Source organism: Natator depressus, chromosome 8 (assembly GCF_965152275.1).
Source record: "Natator depressus isolate rNatDep1 chromosome 8, rNatDep2.hap1, whole genome shotgun sequence".
NCBI lineage: Eukaryota > Metazoa > Chordata > Testudines > Cheloniidae > Natator > Natator depressus.
In genome coordinates, this window is record NC_134241.1 from 74,226,476 (window position 1) to 74,254,195 (window position 27,720).

At 40.5% G+C, this 27,720-nt stretch overlaps 1 protein-coding gene across 5 annotated transcripts in view; it reads left to right on the forward strand.

The window, feature by feature from the left end:
• TGFBR3 (transforming growth factor beta receptor 3) overlaps positions 1 to 27,720 on the forward strand; it is a 174,716-nt gene that overhangs the window by 62,769 nt on the left and 84,227 nt on the right. For all 5 annotated transcript variants that reach the window (XM_074961347.1, XM_074961344.1, XM_074961343.1 and 2 more), the window contains one exon: positions 18,325 to 18,509. In XM_074961347.1, the coding sequence (XP_074817448.1) occupies positions 18,325 to 18,509 (185 nt within the window). The remainder of the gene's footprint in view (positions 1 to 18,324; positions 18,510 to 27,720) is intronic.

Sequence of the window (27,720 nt, forward strand, 5' to 3'; positions counted from 1 at the left end):
ATGGTGTCCCCTGGGCCTCATCTGGGGTTTTGTCTCAGTAATGAGCAGGGGACAAACCATTTAAAAACAGGACTGCCTGGCTTCAAACCAGACAAATGACTTGCCCATGCTGGCCAGTGAATAGGAGGGCCCTCTCTCCGCATCCCTTCTGAGAGTGCTAGACTCTGAGTTCTCAAGGTCAGAATAGTGCAAGGACGCCACATAGAGTCCTTGATCTGGGGAGGACTTTGTGTCCTCTTCCGTCTTCCTCCACTGTATACCCTCACAATTCTGGGCACAGAGTTCAGCCCTACACATCCTTCCTTCTTAAATTTAAAAATAATTAGGAAACAAAAAATACCCCAAACAAGAAAAAACTTTAAGCTTGCATAGCCAATGTCATTGTTGCACTTATCCAGCTGGGTTAGCTTTGCAGTCCCTTCACATTGCAGAGCTACTAAGTAACGGTGACTACTGAGTGAAAGAGGGGACAAAGAAGAAAATAAATATTTGCCATCACTTTTGTTACCTTTGGCAGAACATTTTCTCAAAGACCAGGCTGAAGCTCAGAGTATTCTGAAGGAGTTTTGTTTTGCTTAAGCTGTGGAAACAAGATCAGTTTTCAAGGTTTGTGCAATGAGACATTTAATGATAGTGAACTTACCCTTAAAGGGTCAGTTATAGGAATTCAGCCTTCATTTGAACTTGTAATCTTGTTATTTTTAATTAGAAAAGACTGGCACGTTGTAAGTTATAGACTCCTCTTCCCCCTAAACCTGTTTCCTCCCTCTTGGCTTCTGGCTTTTTTCTGAAACCTATGTGTCTGCATTTGGTGGCACAGAGCAATGTAAATACGACCTTTACCAGCAGTAGGGCAAATTCTGTCCTTGGAGTAACGTTCTTGCAACTTACTGAGACATACTGAAGTTGCTAACCAGACCCTATAAACCTGAGTGAGAACCATATTTTTTCTTCATCGCATTGAGGATCCACAGCCATTAAAGTGGGTCTTGAGCCTGCTTAGACTTTGGGACGGGGTGAGGCAGAATCAGAGCTGTCCATGATTATTAATGCAGGAGTTGGAAGAATCACGCTCCTTTCAGAGCCTGTCAGTTTCATTCTGCCTCCACAGCTGGCGACAAGTTCATCAGACCTTCCTGACATACAGCTCAAAGTAAAATGTTCCAATTATTTTTAGCAGAATAAATTGTCACTTTCTAATTGTTAGCTGTGCTCCATGGCTCTGCTGGGCTCAGAGAGCAGAGTACATTTAAAGTCTCCTACTTAATGTCCTTGCTTGAAGGTCTGCAGTGGCTGGAACTTCTGTGAACCATGCAAAAATTGTGGCAGACAAGGCCAAGAAGAAGGAAAAGGAAGGCCCTATGTCTCCTGCTCCTCCCCTCTCCTTGAGTGCCTGGATATGTGAATCTTCTGGGGTCATGGCCCAGGTACTTCAGCGATAGCCCAATCTGGGCAGGGGTCACTGCTACCTGCCTCCCTAGAGAAGGAAATTAGTCCGGCATGAGCAGACAAAGTGTCTCCAACAGAGTATGTCTACTCTGCAGCTGGGAATTGTAATTCCCAGCGTGAGTAGTCAGACTCATGCTCACTCAGCTCTAGCTAGTGCACTAAAAATAGCAGCATGGACACGGCGACTCAGGTGGCAACTGGGGCTCCCAAGCACACCCAGCCTTCTGGGTCTCAGCTCAGGTGGCTAGCCTGAATTTCTGCCTGAGCCCACAACATCCACATTGCTGTTTTTAGCATGCTGGCTTGAGTCCCGCTAGTGTAGGTCTGCCTCCCCAGCCTAGGAGGCTTACTCCCAGCTGCAGTGTAGATATACCCCCTGTGGCTGCCACTAATCCAACATGCAGAAGTAGAAACAATCCAGTTCATACAAAGAAGAGCTGCTCTGTTTGTGTTTAGAGACAATGTGTGACACGGTGACATCCTAGCTGAAGCCGAACTGGGCTGTACAGCAGCCAATTGATGAAGGGGGAAGAGTTGGTGGGAAGATACAAATGAAGAGGAGGGTTGGGAGTGGTGTGGAAGGGAGAGAATAGAGGGAAAAGAGGGAATGGATAAACATAGGGCTGAATCCTGATTGCCTTAGTTATGCATATAATCCCATTGAGCTCAGTGCCTCTGCCTGTGTGAGAGAGACAAGCTAGTTTTGTCCCATATAAAAACAGACAAACATTGAACTATACAGTTATAATTCCACCTCTGAGTTTGGGTGAGGATCTGGTGATGCTGTAAACCACAGGGAAAAAGTTTGAGTGGTTTGTATATATCAGTGATACTCAGATTGAGGCTTGCAAGCTGTAAGTGGCTCTTTGCAGCACATGGTATTAAAATGCTGTGTGATTTAATTATTAACCAATCAGGATGCTTTTACTATGCTATTAACCAATTGTAGTTGATAAAATAAAAATACTTCATCAGTCATTTTGAAGTGAGAATTCTATATAGAGAGGTTTCAGAGTAACAGCCGTGTTAGTCTGTATTCGCAAAAAGAAAAGGAGTACTTGTGGCACCTGAGAGACTAACCAATTTATTTGAGCATAAGCTTTCGTGAGCTACAGCTCACTTCATCGGATGCATGCTGTGGAAACTGCAGAAGACATTATATACACACAGAGACCATGAAACAATACCTCCTCCCACCACACTCTCCTGCTGGTAATAGCTTATCTAAAGTGATCACTCTCCTTACAATGTGTATGATAATCAAGTTGGGCCATTTCATGAAACAATGAACTCACACTACTGTGGCTCTTTGGGTAATGTTGATTGCTACTTTGGCTCCTGAACCACAGAGATCAGAGTATCACTGGTATATACAATAATCCAGTGGTTCTCAAACTTATTTGTATCACGCCCCCCTTCTTTGTGTCTGTAGTCGTTTATGCCCCTCAAACCACAGAAGTACATATACTCCACCTTGCTCTGAAGGCAGAGCAGTGGCTGCTGGCTGGGTGCCCAGTTCTGAAAGCAGCACCACACCAGCAGCAGCTCAGAAATAAGGGTGGCAATGTGAAAAGTGATATTTTGTCAATATCAGTTTTCATAGTAGACTTAACACTCCATTGCCACCCTGACTTCTGTGCTGCTGCTACCACCCCGGGGCTGGCAGCCTGAACTGTTAGTAGAGCCTCCTACACCGGAGGCTGGCTGCCGCCTCCTCAAGGTTAGGGATTGGGGGAGAGGGAGGAAGGAGAGCCCGATCCCTGGCTGCTTCCTGGTGAAGGATGGAGGGGTGGGGAAGGAGAGCCCGAGCCTGGGCATCAGGGCTTCAGCTGTCAGTCCAGGGCAGCGGGGCTCTGGCTGTCCCTCCCCCCTGCCTCCCACATCTGCATGGCTCTTCTGCCCGAGCTCCAACAACCCGGGGCTGACACCCAGAGCTCTTATATATAAAAAAGCACACCGCTCGTGCCTCCCTTGACGCATTCCTACACTCTCTTGGGAGGCCCATAGTTTGAACACCGCAGCTATAATCTCACACAGTAATGGGTTCATTGCTATGTGTTGGATATCCTGTCTTTATAGTAGAATTGCCTGGCTTCAAGAGCAATAGCTGTAAGATATTGCCAAAGTGGAAGCGTAGCTAATGAGAGTGTGGTGTGCTGTGCTGCAAGAGGTTAACTTGAGGAGCCAACCACAATCTTGGGTGGTATCCTTGAGGTCATCCACATTAGGCATGTATAAAAACATCAGCTGTAGACTGTTGTACTGCACTGTGTCTGCCCTTTTAGTGGGTCCAATAAATGACCTTGTAATTGTGGACATGTTGGGGGAAATTTCAAATGCACAAATGACACTTAGGTGTTTGACTCTCATTGACTTTCAACTGGAAGTTAGGTGTCTTAAATGCTATTTGTGCCTTTGAAAAATCTCTCCTGTCATGGTTTTTCAATCATTCAGACTTCTAAAAAAACTCCAAGGAATTAATAAGTCTGGCATGTATAGTCTTCATATTATACAGGAACTCCTCAGTGAAAGTCGTCCCAGTTAAAGTTGTTTCATAAAGTTGCTGATCAATTAGGGAACATGCTCGTTTAAAGTTGTGCAGTGCTCCTTTATAACGTTGTTTGGCAGCCGCCTGCTTTGTCCACTGCTTGCAGGAAGAGCAGCCCATTGCAGCTAGCTGGTGGGGGCTTGGAACCAGGGTGGACCGGCAGCCCCCCTATCAGCTCCCCGCTCCCCAAAGTTCCCTGTGCAGCAGCTGTCCAGCAGGCTACCAGTTGTCAGCAGTTCAGATATCCCTCCCCCAACTGCCATGTGCTGCTCCTGCCCTCTGCCTTGGAGCTGCTCCCCGGAGCCTCCTGCTTGCTGTGCAGAGGAGGGGGGAAGAGGGAGACTAATGTTAGGGTGTCCCCCTCCCCCCTCTTCCTGCCCCCTGCTTATGCCTTCTCCATATAGAGTATGGGGGAGACACAACAGGGCTTGGGGGGGGGTGCTGGCCGCAGCTGCTGTCTCAACTTCCTGATCTTTTTAAAGGCAATGTACTTAGAATGTGGTGTCAGTGTACTTAAAGGGGCAATGCACATCTCCATCTCTCTCTCTCTCTCTCTCTCTCTCTCTCTCTGTGTCTACCATGTTGTCTCCCCTCCCTCCATTGGTGCTGCCTTGTAGAGTGTGAGGCTACATTAACAACAATGTGTTAACCCTTGAGGGCTCAGCCGAATGCTAGTTCATCATTTAGCAGTAAGACATTCCCTGGGAAATATCCCACCCTCTTCCACCCTCTAAACTTCACCACCTCAACCAAGCTTCACGTCATCATTGCTGTGTACAGTATTAAATTGTTTAAAACTGTGTGTGTGTGTGTGTGTGTGTGTGTGTGTGTGTGTGTATATATATATATATAAAATATATACACACACACAAAGTTTTTTTGGTCTGGTGAAAAAAATTTCCCAGGAACCTACCTTCCCACCCCCTTACGTTAATTCTTATGGGGAAATTGGATTCACTTAACATCATTTCGCTTAAAATCGCATTTTTCAGGAACATAACTGTAATGTTAAGGGAGGAATTACTGTACTAACTGCAGTGTCATTGGCACGAAGTTGGTGCATGTTTTGGTACGTTTATGTACACGTACTGACATGGCCAGAGACAGGATACCAAACTAGATCGAAGGCTATCCTGCTTCAGTAGGGCAGTTCCTCTCCATGAAATATCCCCTGAAAGGATGGTATAGTGTTTAGGGTGCTAACCTGGGATTTGGGAGACTTGAGTTTGATTCATTGCACTACTGCAGACTTCCTGTGTGATCTTGAAAATCAATAGGCCTTTTTTTAGAAATGGGATACATCTTAAGGCATGTGAGTGCTTTTGAAAATTTTACCATGAGTCTCTTTTTGCCTCAATCCCCATCTGTATAATGGGAATCCTAGGACTTCCCTATTTTATAGGGCTGTTATGAGGCTATATCCTTGAAGATTGTGAGGCACTTGGATACTACAGAGATAGGGGCTTTGTAAGTACTATAGATAGCATATGCTGCTCTTAAAAGGGTCTGTTAGATTTGAGATCAGAGCATCGAAAGAATTGAGGTCTTTTTATTCTCAGTTTAAAGAAGTAACCCTTTTCCTTTAAGGGAAAGGAAAAGTCAGCGGACATTGGTTTCTGTGAATTCCTACCGTAGATGTTGAAGTCTCGTTCGTGTGTTTGTGTGTGTGTTGTTTAGTGCCTTATGAATTCCTGTCTATTTGGATATAAAAACAAATATAGTTCTGTCTTCACCTCATGAAATTGGCCTTAAATTGGCCTGGAATTTCATTACTTATTGTCTTTAATTTACCAAAAGTTTATTATGACTCATTTTCAGCAATACAATAGCAGCAGTAATGTGGGTAGGTTGGTTTGTATGGTTTCAATAGTAATCTATGAAAAATACAATGGTTTTGAATCTAAATAGGCTTTTTAAAAAACAACCACATGGTTTATTTTTTTTCTCTGGCCCCAATATGGAATTCTAATGTCAAGTGAGCTGAATGCTTCCTGCCCTTGTGTGATAAAAAGTGCACTTCCATTCATTGTTTCCATGCAACTTCCTATCCTTTCTACAGTAAAGAAGGTTAAAATCCAAGACCATTATGAGCTATCTCTGGGGAAAGGAACTGTTTCACAACAAAAAGCATTTTTAAAGTTAACCACAGTTTGAAATAATGCAGATTTGTTCATTTCTTCTTCTTTCAGTAGCCATGGATTTAAACACCACTTGATAGATTACATTTTGTTTCCCCCCCATTAGTCTCTGTTCAAATAACAGCCATATCCTATTTTTACGTAGACTTCCATGTGACGGAATCCCATGGTGTTTTTCAGTCTCTGTACATGCTGGAAGTCAGCCATCACTGAAATGCATCCACATCTAGTGTGGACCATGGTTAATAGGACACAGCAACACTAAATAACAGATTTGGTTAGAAAGAGCATATTAGATGCACTTAGTACTGTAGGGGGAGCTTAGGTACGCACAGTAGAATAAGCTAAATTAAAATTTGGTCACTGGAAACTTCACTTTTGTGTTGTGGATCAGTGTAGTCTGAATATTTTCAGTGACGAAGTCTGTAACACAAACGATTCTGTCTTTATTCACTGGCATTCAAAACAAAAGCTCTGCGTGTTACGATTATTTAAATGGAAAACAATCCATTTGGACTATGCTGATTATTCAGAGAAAAGATGAATTCCTGAGTGTTTCCTGAAAGCTCACTTGGGAGGAAGAGAGGGAGAGTAGTATTTGGAGATGGAAAAGTACTAGGGGAAAAGTTCCCTGTTAACAGCATGTTACTGCAAAATTCAGAAAAGCAGAAATTTGAACCTTGACAGTTTTTGGTCATAAAATAAGTACAGGGAAAAATTGCATAAAATTTAGTACTTTGATAAAACATACAGTACATCTGTTTGGAAGGACTTTTTTTTTCCCAGGTACAGATGTTTGTTTTCTAGAGTAATGCTGTATTTGTAATACTGTCATGAAGTTGTGGTCAGCAGATGTTGAGCTGAACAGGTTTCTCATTCATTCCCTGTTTTTGTTTAATCAAATTACTATATACCTAAACAACTGTAGTCTCTCTTGCTAAACTTGGTTTACAGTATATTGTTTACATTGGCTAACTTTCCTCCGCTTCAACCGATATTGAACTGGACTTTAATGTATAATCAAGAACTAATTTGATTTGGTCATCTTATTCATTCATAAAGTTACTCCTTTATCTGTAATTTACTCCTTCATAAGTAACCATACCTTGCAACAAAATCTGAGTTTTATCTGATAGTTATCTTTCTCAAATTAATCCTGCAGTGTTCCAAGCACACCATTTATAATTTAACTAACCTCAGTTTTGCTTCTTGGCAGTGCACGCACACAGAAACACACACACAGAGGCAGAAACTTGCTTTTAAAAAGTGGAAGGAAAAATTTCTAGTTCCAAAGGCACTTTGCATTCCTGCGTAAGGGAAAATGCCAGAAGTATGCAAGCAGTACAGAAGGTTAGATTACTTCTGCTGTGACAGAGGCAGTGGGCCATATGGTTTTATCAGTAGCCAGGAATGGAGGGAATAAACATTTCAAAAGAGGCATCAAAAATCCCTCTGCACGGGGAGAAAATCAGATATGTGGGATTGTGCCATACATAGTTAAATCCAACAAGAGAACAGCACACAGCTTCTGGAGGAGTCTAAGATGGTTCTGAAATGGGCAGGTGGGAGAAGTCAGATACTTATGCTATACATGGTAAAAATCCTCTAAAAACACTACTGAAAATAAAGGAGGAAAATAGTATCTTGGTTAAACTTACTTTTGACTTGCAGTGCAATGTTAAAGCAACAGAGTGGATTGGGTGTTGCATGCCAATACTCTGGGATAGAATTGATCATAGTACAGAATAGGAATTAGTATGGGTGATAATACTGGGATGAGGAGTGCATTCATTCGTACTCTGGTTGTATGCAGGATTACTGAACAACCTGAAAACAAATCACAGAGATTGGCATGTATCTTAATATGCTATTGCAGAAGTACACCAATATGAAGGTAATGTAAAGGCCAAATTTACTTCCTTGCAGAGATTAGGTGGTGTTGCATAGTGGGTTTTGAGTTGACAAAAGTAGTCTGAGTCTGAACTTTTTCCCTTTAATTCTAAACTTCTCCCTTGCCTCAGGGGTGATTCAGTTCAAAAGAACCACTACTGAAAACACACCTTTCTAGCTGAAGGTAATCTTATGCTAAATGTTGGCAATAAAAGAACCTCCAGAAAGTTAAGGTCCCCTAAGAGCAGTATATGTAGACTTGTATATGATATCTATGCCATTTATTATTTCAATAGAAGGTTTTTTTTCTCTCCATTTTCACGCTCTTTCTGTATTTGGTTTTCTTTGCACATGGTTTTCTCATTGCATTTTCCACCCCCTGATTCTTTTCCTCCCAATCTATTCTATGCAAAGTATGAAACCAGTAACATTTGAGAAACAGTCAAACTTTTGAATCTACTGCCTTCAGATGGTTTTAGTGTTACACTAAACAAATACAGCTGTCCCTAATAGTTGCTTATCTTTACCCACCTGCCCTTTGTGGTTTTACACTACAGGTCATATACTGCCCAATGTTTGCTGCATCTCCTTTACGTCGCCTGTGGTACATGTGTCTCGGAGTTTGGCTCCTGGCTTTACATCAGCAGTTATTAGTGTCCTACTCATCTTTCCTCTCTGGAAAGACATGCTACATGTGCTTCCAGAAATGTTGCTCAACCTCAGTCCTGCTTCATGTGTGTTTTGCCATCGACTTCAATTAAAATAGGATCTGGCCCAAATTCACTGACACTAATTCAATGTGTGAGGTGAATTGAATGCATAATGCTCAAATCAGAGAATAAACAAAAGTGAAAAGCTTTAGTTTTGTAGAGCAGTGGCTCTCAACCTTTCCGGACTACTGTACCCCCTTCAGGAGTCCTGCGAAGCCCCAATAGTTTCACCTCACTTAAAAACTTCTTGCTTCCAAAATCAGATATAAAAATGCAAAGGTGTCACAACACGCTTTTACTGAAAAGTTGCTTTACTTTCTCAATTTTACCATATAATTATAAAATAAATCAATTAGAATATAAATATTGTACTTACGTTTCAGTGTATAGTGTGTATATAGAGTAGTATAATAAAGTTGTATGAAATTTTAGTTTGTACTGACTTTGCTAGCGCTTTTTATGTAGTGTCTTGTAAAACTAGGCAAATATCTAGATAAGTGACTTATCCTGTGATTGCCCCCTTCCCACAGGGTGCCAGTTGGAAGTGGGGTACCACTGAGCCTGCCTGACCCACTAGCCTGGCTTCCCTTTCCACCAGCCTTGGTTCCCTTTACATTGTACTGCTGTGCAGCCTGCCAAGCCCTCCGTCAGGCTTCAGACTGCATTTTACCAGCACACATACAGGTAGGGACAGACCCAACTGCAGAAAGGACTGCAGGACTGCATGGAAAGGCTCAGCTAAGGAACTGCCCAGTACTCAAGTGCACACCCCACTCTAGAGGGTAAACCCAAAATTATACTTCTTGCACTGCACAGATATCTGTACAGCGTAAGCTCATGAAATTAGCCCCTTCCCTCAATGTGGAGGAAGATATGCAACAGCTTTTGCCCACCAGTAATGTTTTCCGCACACTGGTCTTAAAACAAAACAAGTTTATTAACTACAAAAGATATATTTTAAGTGATTATGAGGGAAATGAAACAGATCAAAGCAGGTTACCTAGCAAATAAAACAAACATGCAATCTAAGCTTAATATACTAAAGAAATTGGTTAGAATTAGCAAATTCTCACCCTAAATGTTGTTTTAGGCAGATTGCTGAGATTCTTGAAGGCAAGCTGCACTTTATAGCTTAAAACTCCAGTTAATCCTTTCACAGGCTAGACAACCCCCTAGCTTGGGTTCAGCCCTTCTCCCCTAGTTCAGTCTTTTTGTTTCTCAGGTGTTTCAGGCAGTCCTCTTTCTTGGGTAGGGAGTCAGTGAAGAACGAACTACGATGATGTCACTCCCCTGCCTTAAATAGCTTTAGCATATGGGGGGAACCCTTTGTCTCCCCCCATTTGATTCCCATGCCCAGTTAGTGGAATCCCATGCCTATTAGTTATAGTATTGTAGAGTCTAGTACCAGGTGACTTGGTCACATGCCCCTATAGGGCCACCGCAGCCATGTCTCAGAGGCTGTTTGCAGCATCCCCAGGAAGGCTTCCCAGTGGGAGATTTGCATCTTCTAAGACCTATTGTTCTCCCTAATGGCCCTTCCCAACCAGCCATCTAGACTGATTGAATTCTGACTAGTGGGCGTTCCCCAGGTGTAAACGCACTTGTAATAGATGCATAGACAATATTCCTAACTTCAGATACCAAAATGATACATGCATGCAAACAAGATAATCATATTCAGTAAATCATTACCTTTCCAGTGATATCTCACATGCCTTATCTTGCACAAAATACATCATAATTATGCCATACTCATATCATAATAATATTACTATTAAGAATATGGGGCATAATGAGACAACCCCCAGAAGACCTCTGTGTCCCCTGACCCTATCTCCTCTTCCAGGGTACGTGTACCCTAGTTGAGAACCACTGTTGTAGAGCAACTAGGGTGACCAGAAGTCCCGATTTTATAGGGACAGTCCCAATTTTTGGGTCTTTTTCTTGTATGGGCTCCTATTACACCCCACCCCCATCCTGATTTTTCACATTTGCTGTCTGGTCACCCTAAGAGCAACTCCTGGGACAAAATCCTGCTTAAATTTACCTCCACAAGTAGTCTTGTAGAAATCAAGTTAGCTCCTTCACCTGTTGAAGCCTTCTCTGGGCCTACTCCTACTCCTTCACTGGGCCTACATGTGAGATTTGTGTTCAGGATTTAGTCCATGATGGTGGCGGTGGAAAAGTATTGTGATATTCGGGATAGCATCCTCACAATAATCCCCTAACACTTTCAGGACGGGTTTTTCAGAAGAATTCATTGTTGGTTTAACTGTGCACCACTGACATTTATGGCAGTATTGCTATTGATGTCAGTTGGAGTGGAGTTAGGCCAATGCTGAGCTCTTCTGAAATTCTGTTTGGGTTTTTTTGGGGGGGAGGGAAGAGGTTTGGTTTTTTTTTACTCAACATGCACATCAGAATGGCAAAAAAGAGAAAACACCACAATTTAGAACAAAAGAAACAGTTATTTGATACCGTAAGATCATTCCCTTTCCCCTCTCTTCCCTCCAGAAATGTTGGGTTGTGTGAAATATCTTACTTATCGCAAAAAGAAATGTAGTTTATTTTCGATACATATTCAGTTTAATTTAATGACATAGCTTTTATAGCTAAATGGATGTTTGTGCTATGTAAACAATTAAGATTATTTGTTTGAAAGTAATCCTTGTTCTACTTCTAAGGAATAAAATAAGTTTTAGAGTCTCCAGAACTTGCTTTTTACCAGAACCAAATGGTACTGGATCCTCAAAGATTCTGGTTTAAATCTAAGAACTCTGGTGTTCAGGTGGGTTCTAAGTTAAGGATGAAAGACTGACTGGCCATGTGTTACAGTGACTGTGTAGATTTTCTCTCTCATTTGCTTCCTCCTTTTCAAAAAGATGGCAGATGGTGCAATTCTTTGTCATGGAGGAATCTGTAACAGTAAATGGATATCTCCTACTCACTTGTAAATACAATTTTAACACACCTCCCTATCTCTTGAAATGAGATGGCTAATTGTGCATATTGCTAATTATCACTAACATAGGTAAAGATTTGTCTTTCCTAATATAATTAGCAATATGCAGAAACAGAGATATCTAGAATTACCATTTCATGTGGCCTGTAATCTAATATGCTTGAGTGCATACGCTAACTTGACACTGTTGTCTGACTTTCCCTTATCCAGAAACTACCTAGCTGCCTTCCTCCCGCTGTTACTCCTGTTCCTTCACTCAAACAGATACTCTAAAAACAATAACTTGTGGTGTAATTCCTACTCTGACAGTTTCTTGGGTTTTTACTATCCAGGCACTTCAGAGCACAGTCCATGCCAACAGATTACCATATGAGGCAATGGAAACTATGCCATTACCATCAGCAGAAACCATAAATCTTCAAAGAAATCTCATTTGTCCTGATAGAAAGTCATATTTGTATTATAGTACTGGGATCCTTTTAAGAGGTACCGTATGGGAATAGTTCTCTTAAATTCAGTATAATTTTTTGAGTGAAGGCTCTCCTTTTTCTTTTTCTTTTTTTTTCTTCCTTTCTCTCTCTTTCTTTAATTCTTTAACACTTTTCTTTCCTTGTTGAAGTTGAATGATCTTAGATGTTGGGTTCCCAAGAGAAATTCTGGGCTCTAGGGGATATTGGATGGTCTTTATCCCCTTATCTTACCTAGATATCCCCATTTTCCCTTTGCTCCCACACTTTACTACTTGCTTTTTCTCACTTGGCTATCAGTTTAGTGACGTTCCTTTAAAATTTGTTGTGTGTAATTTTGATGTGCATAAGCAAAACAACCCAAAAGCTATAGGTTTCTGTGTATAGATACCTGCCTACTGGTTTTTTTCCACTCCATGCATTTGATAAAGTGGGTTTTAGCCCACGAAAGCTTATGCCCAAATAAATTCGTTTGTCTCTAAGGTGCCACAAGTACTCCTCGTTTTTGCCAAAGGCTATAGTTTTTCAGGATGAGTCACATAGGGTGGTCTATTCACAGCATGGAATAGCTTACATACAAGAAAGGCAAGTGGAAGTTTAATATTTTCTCTTTTGAAAAGTTTGAAGTACTGAGGCCTCTACCAGTTTCTTTGTGTTGGATCTCTCCCTGGCATATTAGTACAGTGTAAATGCTCAGATAAATGTGCTTTTTCAGTAAAAAGTCCTTGATCAAAGGAGAGCATATAGGACAGGGGTGGCCAACCTGAGCCTGAGAAGGAGCCAGAATTTACCAATATACATTGCCAAAGAGCCACAGTAATATGTCAGCAGCCCCCACCAGCTCCCAGCACCTCCCCCTCCCTCCCCGCACCTCCCGATCAGCTGTTTTGTGGCGTGCAGGAGGCTCTGGGGGAAGGGAGAGGAGTGAGGGCATGGCAGGCTCAGGGGAGGGCGTGGGAAGGGGTGGAGTGGGGGCAGGGCCTGTGTCAGAGCCAGGGGTTGAGCAGTGAGCACCCCCCGGGCCATTGGAAAGTTGGCATCTGTAGCTCCAGCCCTGGAGTCAGTGCCTATACAAGGAGCTGCATATTAACTTCTGAAGAGCTGCATGTGACTCCGGAGCCACAGGTTGGCCACCCCTGATATAGGAGATTACAGTCCCTCCCTGAGCTGTCTGTGGAATGGTGAGTCTCTGTCTCCACCCCCTGCATTTTTCCACCCCCTGGCTATTTTTCATTAGTAATAAGTGGTGCGGCAGAAGTGTATGAAAGAGATCTTTACTGAGTACGCAGGGTGGTCGGTGTTTCATGTTGACGCTCTATAGCAGGGATTGGCAACCTTTGGCATGTGGCCCATCAGGGAAAGCTCTTGGCCGGCCAGGCCAGTTTGTTTACCCGTAGTGTCTGCAGGTTGGGCCGATCACAGCTCCCACTGGCCGCTGTCCCCTGTCCCAGGCCCATGGGGGCTGCGGGGGGTGGCGCGGGCCGAGGGATGTGCTTGCCACCCTTCCCGCAGCCCCCATGGGCCTGGGACGGCGAACCGCGGCCATTGGGAGCTGCAATCGGCCAAACCTGCAGACGCTGCATGTAAACAAACCAGTTTCGCCCGCCAGGGGCTTTCCCTGGCAGGCCGTGTGCCAGAGGTTGCCGATCCCTGCTTTCTAGAATAGTAGCTTGGCCTCTGCTTGTATTCCTGAACCCACTGGTGATGCATCAAACTAGGTCTCTCCTGAAATCTGACCCTCTTTGTCTAGTTCCATTCATCATGCTACAGACCAATAAAAAGTGCCACTAAATTACCACACACACCCCAGCCACTTTTTTGTACAAGTTTGTCACCTGGGCATATTTGATTCTTGTTTGGACATTTAGGCCCATTTGGGATAGTCTTACCAGCAAAAGCATAGGGAGTCTTTTTACATATTAAAAGTGGTGAAATCTAGGTAGATTCCCAATGGCCTAAAGAGCTGGTCGATAGTAATTTACATTACTTCAGATTTAACAGCTCAGAGATCCCTGGTGTTTCTGGACTCCGCTGTTTCCAGATGTTTTTAAACTTTTGCCTTTATGCAAAATGCCCAGATATGGAACATTTCCTCATATGAAAATCCATTAGACTAAATCTGTGCTTTCCTCTAAGAAGTGTTGGATTCTGTTGTTGCAGTTTGCAGGCTCCCGCAGGGCCTTCTGGGATTCCTATGGAACAATGTTAACATGCTTTGGAGCCTGCCATGCAGATTAACACAGTTTGTGGAAGTTGGTCACTCTTTTAAGCTGACAGAGCTGCAGAAGTCCCTATGGAAATATAACAGAAACTATATTAATCTATATTATTATTTTGAATCAAATCCACCATAATTATGAGTTGGTTTTGGGTTATAATATTTCCCCCACCCCATCTCTACCTATTTTATTACAACAGAACACACGTTACTCATTAGGAGCTTGGGTGATATGGGAAATCAGAGTGCTTAAATTATGTTGAATAATTTCCAGATGTTAGTATCAAACAGAATTGGATCTATATTAAGGGCCTTTTAAAAAAAATTGCTATTTATTGAAATTGGAAAAAACATTTAATTCAGTTCTCTAACAGTTGTTACCCTGATATATGTTGTGCTACGTGGGAGTATATATTAGTCCGTTATAATGAGCGTACTTAACCTGGTTCTCATCTTCAGAGGGCTTTACAAGCCTTAATCTTTAGTTGCAATACAAGCCATGATTTTTTTAAATAAGAAAACTGTTAAAGAAATGGAACATGCAATACAATAGTAAGACTGGTGAGTACAAGCTCAACTTAAAATACATAGTCTCAAGAGGGGTAAGTCTGTATTCTGAAGGCTTGAAGCCAATCCCAATTTAAACTGAGGGTTAAAAAGTCATTAAAATACAATTTTTGGCTTCTTGAGTGCCAGTGTGATGAAAGGGGAGGGGCAGAATATCAATTATTTTGTATGTGGTGTTTGTGAGAGAGTAGTGATGACTTACAATTGGAGGGACCAGCTGTTTAACAGTGATAATGTCAAGTATGGGTGGCATGTTATCATAGTTGATGACAGTGAAGTAGAAAAGGTAAGGCCAGGATGTGGGCATGTTGTGAGAAGGCTGGCAGAAGTGGATGTAGAGCTGGTGCGTGGCTAAACAACAGGAAAGTAAAGCTGAGGCAGGATGAGGCAGTGGTTTTATATAAGGCTTCAGCTATGAACAGGCTGTGCAGGGGAAGATAAATAAGATGATTAGTGGTATCAAAGAGAGTGCTTTTTATTTTTGCATTTAATCTGTTTGGTTTTCCAGCATTATAAATTCTACATGTTCGATACAGTGATGAGTGCAGTATAAGAACCTATATAGACAGGGTTGCAGGATAACAGGACTTCTTTTATGAGAAGAGGATTGGCACCCTGTATGCAGTGCTAGAAAGAATTGCTTGAGGTCATATTCAGACCTGGGGAACATATATGGAACTATATGGAAATCATTCAGGTTTTCGTGTGACATTGGCTGTAGACGTGCAAAATCACACCAGTCATTGCACAGTTCTATGTTCATGTAATTTCCAGTGTTGCAAGATCAGAAGGAATTGCTGTTCCTGAGAATCTGAGAGCCCTAGAAAGCTTGATGTAGCACCCAGCACAAATGCACATTGTTGTTGCAGAAGACCAGGATGGAAGATGGAGGGGAAGGATGGGGGGTGTTTTTAGAAATGAATTAAGGGGCTTTGAAATATCCTGTTGGAAAGCAGATAGTTGCTCTTCCTCCAGAACCTCACTAAGGAAAGTGCACGTTTTTGTCAACATTGCTTCGTCAACTCCACTTCTTCCCACCCCACCCCACCCCACCTCCATGGACCTTTTGGTGTGCACCCTTCACTTCGCCTGCTTTGCCCTTGATGCAAATGCTGGCTCAGATGAGCACCTGATGGTGCTTTAGGTAGAGGTTGCTGGCTTGCCCGGTATTTTTCTTGAGCCGCTTCTTATGAATGAATTGTTCTACTGTTGCATTGCTTCGACAGTTGGAAGAGAGGCTGGGTGACAGACCCCAAATCCATTCAATAAATTGGCCAGCAAAAAGGAGCTCAAGTGAATGACCATTCATTCCTTAATCCTTGTTTCATTCCCTTACCCAAGTATCTGGCATGGCATTTGGGAATATAGCTCATATAATAACTCACTTAGCTGCGAGACTGGTACACTGATGGTTGGGCTGATTGGGGTGGGGACTGTCTCATTGCACTGTGTTTGTACAATGTTGCACAATCTGGTCCTGGTCCAATCTATGAATGGGGCTCCAAGGCACTATCGTCATACCGGTACAGTGATAATAATAATATACTAATTTGTTAGTTGTATTATTGTTACTGATAACTACTTTTTTAAAGCAATAAAAGAAACAACATTCTTATTACTCTTTCATAAAGTATAGTACATATCACTGCTTGAGGACTGTATTTTTATTTTATGTAGCTGTATCATTTAATCTTGCTTAAAAAAAAATTCAGAGTTTCCCATGTGTCAGTGTTCATTCAGTGCTGTTGCCAAGCTTCTCATGTTGAGAGTATGCTGTTTGCTCATCCTTTGCACTCCATGTCTGGGCAGGTGCAAATCATGCATCAAGTGGTGCCTTTAAAAAGCATGCCTGTCTTCTGGGAGCTGGCAGGACTTTGTAGTATGCACCAGTGGGTTTTAGAATAGAAACAGCCCCTTTCACAGGACAGGACCTGCATGATCTAAGGCATTGCAAAAATCTCATTGTTCTCGACACCTTTGCTTTTTTAGAAAAAATCTGTTTTAAAAGAAACTATCCAACTCTCAAATGATCAGTTGTTGATCATACTTTTTATTTAATGAGCAAACTATGGGTCAATGCTAAAACAAGAATTAAAATATATACACTTGCTGATTATACAGTTTGGGTCTGATGATCTTTAGCAATATGTAACTGCTTATGAACCATATACAAAAATCTGCAAAATATTTCTGTTGAAATTTTGTTTTTTTTATTTCAAAGTTTCTTTAGTGGAAACCGGTTTTTTTTCTAGCAAATGTATAGCAGGCTGAGATATCACAATTCTTCAAGCCTGTGCCCAGTCTTTTCTATGTGTAATCTTTGAGTTGACCTGGCATGCATCTGGGCCTAATGCAGTGACCTTCGCAATCAAAAACTTATTGTATCCGTTGTTATAACGGTGTGTTTGAACCATTTTGGAAAAGTATGTGGGCTGCTTTTCATAAATAATTTGCCTTGCTTTAGTTTCCTGCAGATATAGTTCATATGTAAACTACTCCATACACACTCACTGTGGGGCTGTCCTGCTATATCACATCACGCTGTCTCAAATACAACATAAGAGCGTGGTAATAATTATTTGAAAGGACATTGGCTATGTTATTTTTTCATGCTTTGTGTGTATAAAAAGATCTTCTACACTTTCCACAGTATGCATCCGATGAAGTGAGCTGTAGCTCACGAAAGCTTATGCTCAAATAAATTGGTTAGTCTCTAAAGTGCCACAAGTACTCCTTTTCTTTTTGCGAATACAGACTAACACGGCTGTTACTCTGAAATTGGCTATGTTGTGGACTAGATAGCTGTTATCAGTTTAGATCATCACTCAAAATAGACTTGACAAACAAAATTTCAGTTTGCCATGTGATAAATGTATGCAGTAATGTGGCAGGACACCTGAACTATGTTTGCATTATATATCTGCTCTACTTCAAAAGGACTATGTATGATTGTGTAGTTATGTTTTCTGTTTTTTTCATAAAGATGTTTCACATAAACAAATAATCTGCATCTCAGGCAAACCAATCCCCGTTTTTTATTTGTTTCATTCTTTTCTTTCTCAGTCCTCATTTCCTTCCTTATTTTCTTGGTGTAGGGTGGACTTCCTACAATTTTGGGAAGGAGAGGAATACAGATTCAAATGAGAATTGTCAGAGAAATTAAAGATCAAGCACCAAAAAGGAATGACAAAATAAGTAAATAAGCAAAGTAATTGAAACAAAGTTATTTCTGTTATATATTGCAAATATCTAATTGAAGCCTCTGTTGTTTGTGTTCCAACAGGTTTTGTAATCAGAAAGACAATTCTAGTTTAAAAGTGTCATTTACTCTGGCTCTTGTCTCTGAATGGTGTGTATCTGTGATTTCCTCTACAGGTCCTGTGCCTAGGAGGGAATGTGTGTTATCACCTGTCAATAGTTCCCACCCAGTTCATGCCTTGCTGGAGAGCTTTACCGTCTTATCTGGTTGTGCAAGCAGAGGCACAATGGGCATGCCACAGGAGGTGCACATCCTCAACCTCAGAAATCCAGAGGAAGGTCTTGGCCACCATGAAAAAGAGGTAAAGGGAGGATTGTGCACTTTCCAAACAAGAAAGTACAAAAATAGCTGTAAAAAGCTTTCTTTTTCCATTTACTTGTTTAAGAAATCTTTCTTCAGCATAAACAGAAGCACTACAGGGAAATGTGGGGAGTTTGCACTATTGCTGCCTATCCATGCTTTGCTTAGTATAGGAACAGATTCCTTTGGTGTTCCAAGCTGTCAGTCCAGCTACAGCTTTCACAAGCAAGAAGTTCACTAACGAAAAATAGAATGAAGAATAAGAAACAGATTTTCATCTGGAGGGAGGCCTGTATTGAATTGCTCATCGTTTACCAAAATGTGTTTGTAAACTATCACAAATACCTTCAGATCCTTGCCATGGCCTCTGTAAACAAATACTTAAATTCAGATTCTTTTACGCCTGTAATACATCTTTAATTCTTAACTGCTGAGGAATGTAGTTCAGATAGGAAGTGTTGCTGACTATAGTAGTTCTTAAGCACAGTGCAATTACTTATTTATGTAGGCTTCACTCAGATGGATTGGAGAGAACTTTTGTTCTAGTTGCTATGAAAGCAGCAGAAAACTCTTGATGTTAACTTGTGCAGTACTGTTGTTTACTCTGAAAATACATCAAAACAGACTGCTGAAGTGGAAAGAAAACATTTCATGTCAGGACAGCTCAGCTCCCTAGCTCTTGTACTTACAACATTACGCCCAAAAAAACCCCAACCCCAACAACAACAACAAAAAACAAAGCAAAAGAAACCCCAAACCACTACTGCTGCCTGTGAAAGCACCATGTATGTATATAAGTAGCTGAATTGGTAACATTAGAGAAAGAAACAGATCCAGTGGGAGAAAGCTGATTGCTTAGAGGCCTAAGATCTTAAGTCTGTGCTTAAAAGAATGTTAAATAAAGTTCACTGACTTCTAATATACAGGGTCACCTCTGAAGTGAGTAGAAATCTTGCCATTGACTTCAATGGGAGCACGGCAGCTGAGCCCAGGCTGTGGTGTCAGTGGAATGTATATTGTATGTTCCAACTGAAATTTCAGCTGTTGTGTACATCTGAAATATTTACACAGTCTGAAAATTACAGATTATGATGGAAAGGTGATTCATTATCTTTTCAGTAGACATCCTCACTGGTTGCCCTCAGCCAGACATGAGATCTGCTTCAGACTAACCATCTTGCAACAAGTACAATATAATACCAGTCCTGCTAGGGATAGGCAAGAAAAGTAGATCTGCTTTGGTGTAGCACTTTTAGAATTCATAAAGTATTTACATACTACTGTGATGAGGGCAGTATAAATGTCTAGAAAGATACAGGTGCTGTACATTCTACCATATGGGCATGTAACCCATACTGTAATTTGAAAGCTTGTTTTTGGATTATCCTGATTCTGCAGTTGTTGCATAGGCACACCACTTCAGTAGAAGTCATATAAGTATAAAGGCTGCAGGACTCTGCACTTAACATCTCATAGACACAATTATAGCAGATAAATATTTAACTTTTAGATCAAAATGTTTTCTGTCTAGCAGAAAGAGGTTGCTTATGTCACGTCTAACTCACTTATTTTATCAAAACAGTTTGTCCATATCTATCTTTCCAGTGTTCTTTGGTGTATTAGGCGACACACTGATGCTGTAGTGGCATACATATATTTTGTATCTGCAGCCCTAAACCTCCTTCCCCTGTCTCCCAGCCCTACCACAATCATAGCCTTTGGAGATAACTCCTCTGAAAATGAACAGGAAGCCGAGAAAGCCTTTCTGGCAACAGCGGAGAGCAGAAGAGAGTAAACAACTCAGAAAGATCAGATTTTACTTCTAGGATAAGAGTGTGAAAACAAAGCAGAGCAAATGTTATCTTTTTCATCATTGTAAAAATCAACTGTAAGTGCCCTTTTGACTTAAAAAGTAAAATGCATCCATCACCTCATGTTAGGTTAGGTCAGGTCACTTCACCATTTAGGATGTTTCCTGATGCCTGCAAATGCTGATAGCAAAGGCAGAGATTTATTTGTTTACAGTACAATATGTCTATAGGAAAAAAAATAGTCTTTTTGTTTGCAAATACCTTCTTTTCAGATGCAACATTTAAACTGTATTTAAAACAGATTGCACATGCACTCTGATCTCAAGGTTCTGATAGCATGGAATATAGTACTTAAAATGCTTTAAATTATTTAAGTCTTGGATTTAAGTGTGGTGTGGGTTTTCTTTTCTTTTTGCTTTGTTTTGTTTTTTTTAACTTGCCCTATTACGGGTGCTGCTAAGTTAGACATTCCTTATTTACTGAGAGGAGCGTAAACCCTTCCTGCAGCAAATCCTCTGTAGGACTCGTGCATTAAATATGTTTGTTTAGTTATGATACTCAAAATGTACAAGGTGTGTGCGTGCACACACACAAATAATTTACTTTGACACTTCTTTAGAACATGCAGAAAACAAGATCTCTTGAACTTAAATACTTGGGGGCATCTTTTCTTCCCAGGCCACCTGCACAACGTTCCCAGTAAGGTTAATGGGAATTATTTATGCACGTTAAACTGAAAACAATCGCTGGTTTAGAAACTTGCAGTATTTGTAGCAGCCAGCAAAATACTAAATCAATGATCACTCAGATTAAGGTTAAAACCTGCTAAATGAAAAGGTCATATGATGACATGCTGCATCATGGCTGCTGTTTTCAAGGGGTTTATTTGCTTTTCTGTATTTCCATTTCACTTCATTAATTTTGTAACTATTTGGGTGGCATCTCATTTTCTGAAAATATTGAGGCATTTTCTTCAAATGAACATTCTGATACTGAACTTCAGTATTTTTCAGCCATTAGTGTTTCGTGGTCTGTGCCCTAACATTTCAGTTTTGCCATACTTTACCATGGGAAGTTGAATATAGGAGGCGAAATAGATGTGAGCGTGAATGTTAGCTTTGGCATGGAAAATGTGAGCCATTTTTTCGGTTTATTTGACCAGAGAGTGCGTGGACTGGTCTGAGAACTAATACGGGAGACAGGTTCTAATTTTACCTCTAACACTAACTTTCTCTTTGGCGTTGGGCAGCCTCTCAGCCTCAGCTTCTCCATCTGTAAAAGGAGGATAATCTTTGCCTATTGTGAGCTGTTGGGAGAATTAATTGATGTTTGTAAAGACACTGTGCAGAGATTAGCAGCAGAGAACTATACACAGAGATAAAATTATAAATAAAATTCTTCAAAGATGAAGAACGCTGTTTATATAGCGGTGTAACACAATCTTAGTGGCAGATTCTGTTACTACTAAATGTTGATTTAAACTGCCCTGAGTTTCTTCAATTACACAGGTAATGATCAAAATACTAAAGGGAAAGAAATACAAAATTAATCTCATGTGACTACTTAGAATTTAAATCAGAATTCCTGGCAATACATTCACCATTGTTTTCACTTACATCTTCTTCCTCAATAATTTGAAGATGCAGTACCTGCAGTAAAGTGGCAAGTTTGTCCAGACCTCGCTAAATTAGTTTCTTGTTCCCAGTTTTACTACTTTTAAAAATTCAAAGCTGGATCTTTTTGAAGTATCGCTAGTAAATTTGGGCTATGATAATTTCTCCCATTGTGTAATAGCTGCTTCATGTGAATGGGAAATTATCATAGCCCAAATTTATAAGAGATACTCCAAAAAGATCCAGCTTTGACTCTTTAGAAGTAGTAAAATTGGGAACAGAAGAGACACACTAATTCATCTAGTTCTGGACAAACTGAAACATAGACCATCTGATAAACTCTTCCTACCGTAAGACCTTGGCAACGTATCCTGAACCAACATTTTTCACAGTTATTCTTGTAGAACTTCATGATGACAGATTATTCTTCATTCTCCATCAAAGTAATTTGTTTTTAGTACTGTAGAGTTTTGGATGATGGGGATTGGAATGGAATCGTGGGTCATCTAATCCATTCTTCTGCATGAGTACTGGATTTTCCACTCTACTAATCTCAGCTGTTTTCAAAAGAAAACTTAGATACACCTTTAGGGATACATTTTCAGACTTCAAATTGAATATGTTTATGTTCCAAGTTTTCACATGCTGAAGAAGTGAAAATACCAGTGTGTACACTTAAACAGTAGTCTAACATCTGTATGCACCCAAGTTTTGGACTGTTTCAAGTACCTGCAGGTATGCTAAAGGTGGTGGGCAGGTGTATGGTTGCGTGTTGTTTTATGCTGATACAAGTGGAGGACTGGTAAAGGTCCTTTTGAAAATGAACCCCTTCACGTTAGGGATCTAACACCATCCCTTCATAAATTATTCTGTAGTCTAATCTATCTTTCTATTACGTCCTGTTGCGAAAATGTACACATGTGCATACGGCTTATACACTGTATGTGTAGCACTGAATTACTTCAGTGCTACTACTCAGAGAGTGTAAGTCTCTGCAGAATCAAGGACTTAAACTTTAGTTAGAAATGCTTTCTATTTTAAATTTTCTGGTTTTATTTTCATGACACTTCTTTAAGCTTTACAACTTCTCCCTTTAAATCTCAGAACTCTCAAGTGTTTGGATAGTTATACCAGCTTTTCATCATTCCTCTAAGCTGTACATGTTAAATTTCTTTATTCTCTCTGCATAAATCATATTTTGTAATTCCCTTATGATTCCTGAACCCCTTTGGCTTTCCCCTCCAATTTATCAGTGTTTTTATTTTTGTGTATCATTTATTTTAAAAACATGATGCTTCATACTGTACAAAGGACACTAGTGTGGCCTTACTAATACTATATTTAGTGTAATAATTCATTCCCTGTTCGGGCCTCCAGTTGACCCTGAGTATCCAAAGGTCTTTGGGACCAACCACAACCTTCAGATAAATGGAGCTTTGGATGAAGAGTTCACACATGCAGTACACTGAAAAGAGACTGACCTGTTGTATAGGGGCTGTGATTTAGGTCTGAGAATGTTCTCATCCAGGGTTACTATGTCTGTATAGTTCTTGATGAGGTGTTGGAAGGGGGAGAAAGAATTCAGATTTGTTAATCAAGAGGTTTAGTTAAGAGGGGTTGAGTTATCTGGGTATTTGCTGTATTGTATCAGCCTTTTTTTTGGTAACATCATCACACTGAGGTGTGTCCAGTTCAGTATTACAATTCACCCCATATATCCTTCTCTACATTACTACATTCTGACCATTGGTGTCTTTTCTGGTACTTCTCATTATTATTTTTCCCCTAAGCATATTGCTTTGCATTTATCAGAATTAAATCTCAACTTGTTAATAATTATCCATGTCTCCATGCTCTCAAGATCCTTTTGCAATTTATCTCTGTCCTTTTTTCTGTTCATGATCCCTCCTAATCTGGTATTATGTATAGAGTTGATTTATACATTTACTTCAACCTCTAAACATTTGTTAAAATACACCACAGCCCTGATTTACCAAACTCCTTTTAATAGACGCTCAGTAATGTTCCTTTGGGTTGTTCTAAACTTCTCACTCTGCTCTGGGACTTCCAAGCCCAGACTCAGTAAAGATAAGGCCAGCCATTTTTGCAGCCCTCCTAGATCTGACGAGCCTTTGTCAAACTGACTGGCTTCCTCTGAAATTGGGGATAGCCAGGTCAGCAGTCTTAAAAGTTTTGAAAGAACCCAGAGCACAGACCTTGAAGTCTACTGCTGGCTGGTAGGAGTCTCACCAGAAATATTCAAAATACTCGGGTTGTCCTGTTTAGTGCACTGGTTCTGTAGTCCATATTCGCTGGAGTAGTTTATTTGACTTACATGAGACTGCTCTGGTGAGTCAGGGCTGCAGAAGAGGGCACTTTCACAGTTCTGGGCCCATTATTAAACCTTGTGGTAAGTCAGTCAGTATCGCTTTCAAATGTGATGCTGTACATATTAGAATTAAGGTTCTCATTCTGACAGCAGGGACTCCTGCACAACTAATAGTGTGACAGGTGCCATTAGTTTAATTGCTTTGGTTGAGGCATAGTGTCTTCCCATATCCAAAAAAACCTGGATAGACACCCCACCCCCCACTGCCTCCTGTGAGCACTTTAAGGTATTCATGCTAGTATAGAAATCCAGCCATGTTTAATGTGGCTTTTCATCTTGTTTGCTCTGGACTGAAGTCTTTGTAGATTGTTATCTAAGTCAGCTCAGAAGTTGCTGGTCACTGAATTTGGCAATTTTTTCAACTTTTACCCACCAGAACTTCAGGAGGAAGTTGTGTGACAGCCAGAAGAGTCTGTTTATTTAGAGCAGGATGTTCGTCAGAAGCATCAGTTGATGACTGTATATGCTTAAAGAAACAGGAATGAATTTTCGTGAGGTGGAAGTTCCATGTAAAACCTCAAGTATTTTCTGTTCTTAGAAATGAGATGATTTGCTGTACACCAGTTGAAAGTGACAGTGAAAATACAATTTCACAAAGATGCCTGGAATTGGCTGTCAAATAATGGCAAGGCAAACAAGAAAAAGGGCTAAAAGGAAAATGTCAGAGTGACTTTCATAATTATTCAAATCTCTTCTCTTCCCCTCCCGCCCCGCCCCCCCCCCCCATTATTTAAAATGACCTGTTGGGACCTTGAAATGAGAATCTGTTTCACTGACATTTGTTCTCTTGCACTCAGGGTGACCAGATGTCCCGATTTTATAGGGACAGTACTAATATTTGGGGCTCTTTCTTATCTAGGTGCCTATTACCCCATACTCCTTGTCCTGATTTTTTCACACTTGCTATCTGGTCACCCTACTTGCACTGTGTGCACACAGATACTGATTTGTTATTGTAGGGTTCTTACAAGAACTGGGCTTCTGGCACTGAGGCACAGACCCTAAAAGGTATTTATTTTTAGAATTTTTATTTAATTTTGTAAAGGCATGTATGGTAGAAAGATGTCTTTTCCTTCTTTTCCACTCATGCATGCAGACACACACAATTTCAGACAGATACATTTGGTTTGGGTTCTCTGAAAATCAACTGTGGTTCCAGTTCTTGGCGTCACTGACCCATCCTCACAAGGTCTCTTCATGACATACTCTGGAGTATGTCGACTGCCACCCTGTCTTCAATTCCCTTGTCTTTGGAAAAGTAATTAAGAAAATGATGGCAGCTTTAGGTGCACCTTTATATCATGGACAAGTTGGGTAGGTTTTATTATTTCTTCAGGCTCTTGTTTTTGTGCTTGAGCCACCATTTCTCAGGGTCATGAGAGATCATCTGTTTAGAGTTACTGCCTATAGAGACTCTTTGAGCCAGCAAGATTGGTATTAATCAGGGACTCAGGATCAGGTGTAGTACCTGAAAATACTTTTAACTTGTTTTTGGAAGCTGCCTAGATTTTAAATTGACACTGTCCCTTTAACAGCTACCCAGAAGACTGCCAGAATACAGTAATCATGTTTCCTGTTTACATGCCATTATAGTTTAAAATGCAGAAATGTTTTCTGATGGCCATGGTCCATCCATCATATATGTGATGAGCATGAGTGTCAGTTAACATTGCTAGAATGAGAGCTGAATTTGGTGGTGGTCCAGAACCCTAGTGATGGGAAAGAACTCTAATAATCAAACATGTTATCTTGCTGGAAATAACCTTGATTCTGTGGCTTTACAGATTGGACTTCTATTCTTCCTGACGTTTTTCATTGTAGGTATGTCCTCCACATACTTTTCTTTCAATGGTCTTTATAATTATGTTCCTACTAAAGGCTGGAGTGCATAACCATTAGAGATCTTTAACATGTGGCCTTTGTTATCCTCATGAAAATTTTGCTTTTTTTATAGTAACAGAAACATATTGTGTCAAATGATCAAAGGGGCCTATACAATTCCATTGACAGATTTCATTTAAGCACCTGTTTACATGTGCAAAATTCAGATATGCATGTTCAAGTCAAGCAATTGAACATGATCTGTTTTGAAAGCACAGATGTATGTTGTGCACATACAAAATATGTAAATGTAATTTAGAAGCCCACTTGAAAACTTGACCCATTGTGGACATATTGCATTGCAGGGTCAGAGCTGATGACCCTGATTCAGAAAAGCACTTAAGCATGTGCTTAATACTTTTGACTTCAGTGGGACTTCGCTTTTTGAAAAGGGGTGCATTAGCAAATGGGGCCTCTATTTGTACTGCTTTTAGTTTTCTGGGTGCCTTGGCATTTATTTTTTTCTTGGATATATGTAGCAGTCCCTTGTTACCTATTATTATATGAAGAAACTCAAGGGAACAGGAGACTTGCTTTTTTTTTAAAGTACTCTTCTCTGAATAGATATCTACGACTTCCCCTCCTACAACAATTTATTTGTATTTCAGAGTGATAGTTACAGGAAGGAAGTTACAGGAGGAAAAGTTGGCCACACAGAATATACCTGAGGTTATGCACACAAATAATGTAAACAGGAAGTAACACAGGGATATTAAATAGTAGTTCAAAGTTAAGCTGGTATTTGGTGCTATAAGTCAATTTGTAAACAAGTAGAAGCCGGACAATGCAGGTCAAAAAACTATGGCATCACTGGTGTGAAAATACTTAAGACACTTATGAGTTTCTCATAGTTCCTGGAAATATTCTTTTTTCTGTTTTGTAGATCCTGATCCTGGAAGCATTTATGCTTGTGAGTAGCTTTACCCACAGAAGTAATCTCACTGAGCTGAGTAACTCTGGTTCCTTGGTTTTATTCAAATGCAATTCATGTCCTGATAGTACTAAAATAATTCCCATATTTATTGTTTTTCTTTTAAACAATTCCATTTTTTATTTGTACATGGAAGAAAACTTTGATCATGAAAATAAAAAAACACTGAATATTTGAAACAAAAATAATCTGGATAGCCGAGGATCTTCCCAGTGCTGATAGTAGAATTATGTTGAATAATGTTATGTGGAATCCCATTAATGAAGATGTTTCCTCTACATCCAATTGTAACTCCACATAAAAGTAAGTTACAGAGACATACATGCCGCTCTTTCCTCATGCTGATACAGTATATGTCCACAATGATGTAAATACAGTCTCACACGTCCCCTTCCTAAAGCTTGTCTCTTCATCTTATTTACTGAAATTGCTCACTTAGGCCCCAGTCCTGCAATAGGAGATCTGTGTGACTGGACTCTTATGCTAATACAGAGCCCCACTGTAGTCAGTGAAACTCCACATGAGAGAGGCTCGAGCCACATGGATATGATTGTAGCATTGGGAAAAGATGATCCCATTTGTAAGTT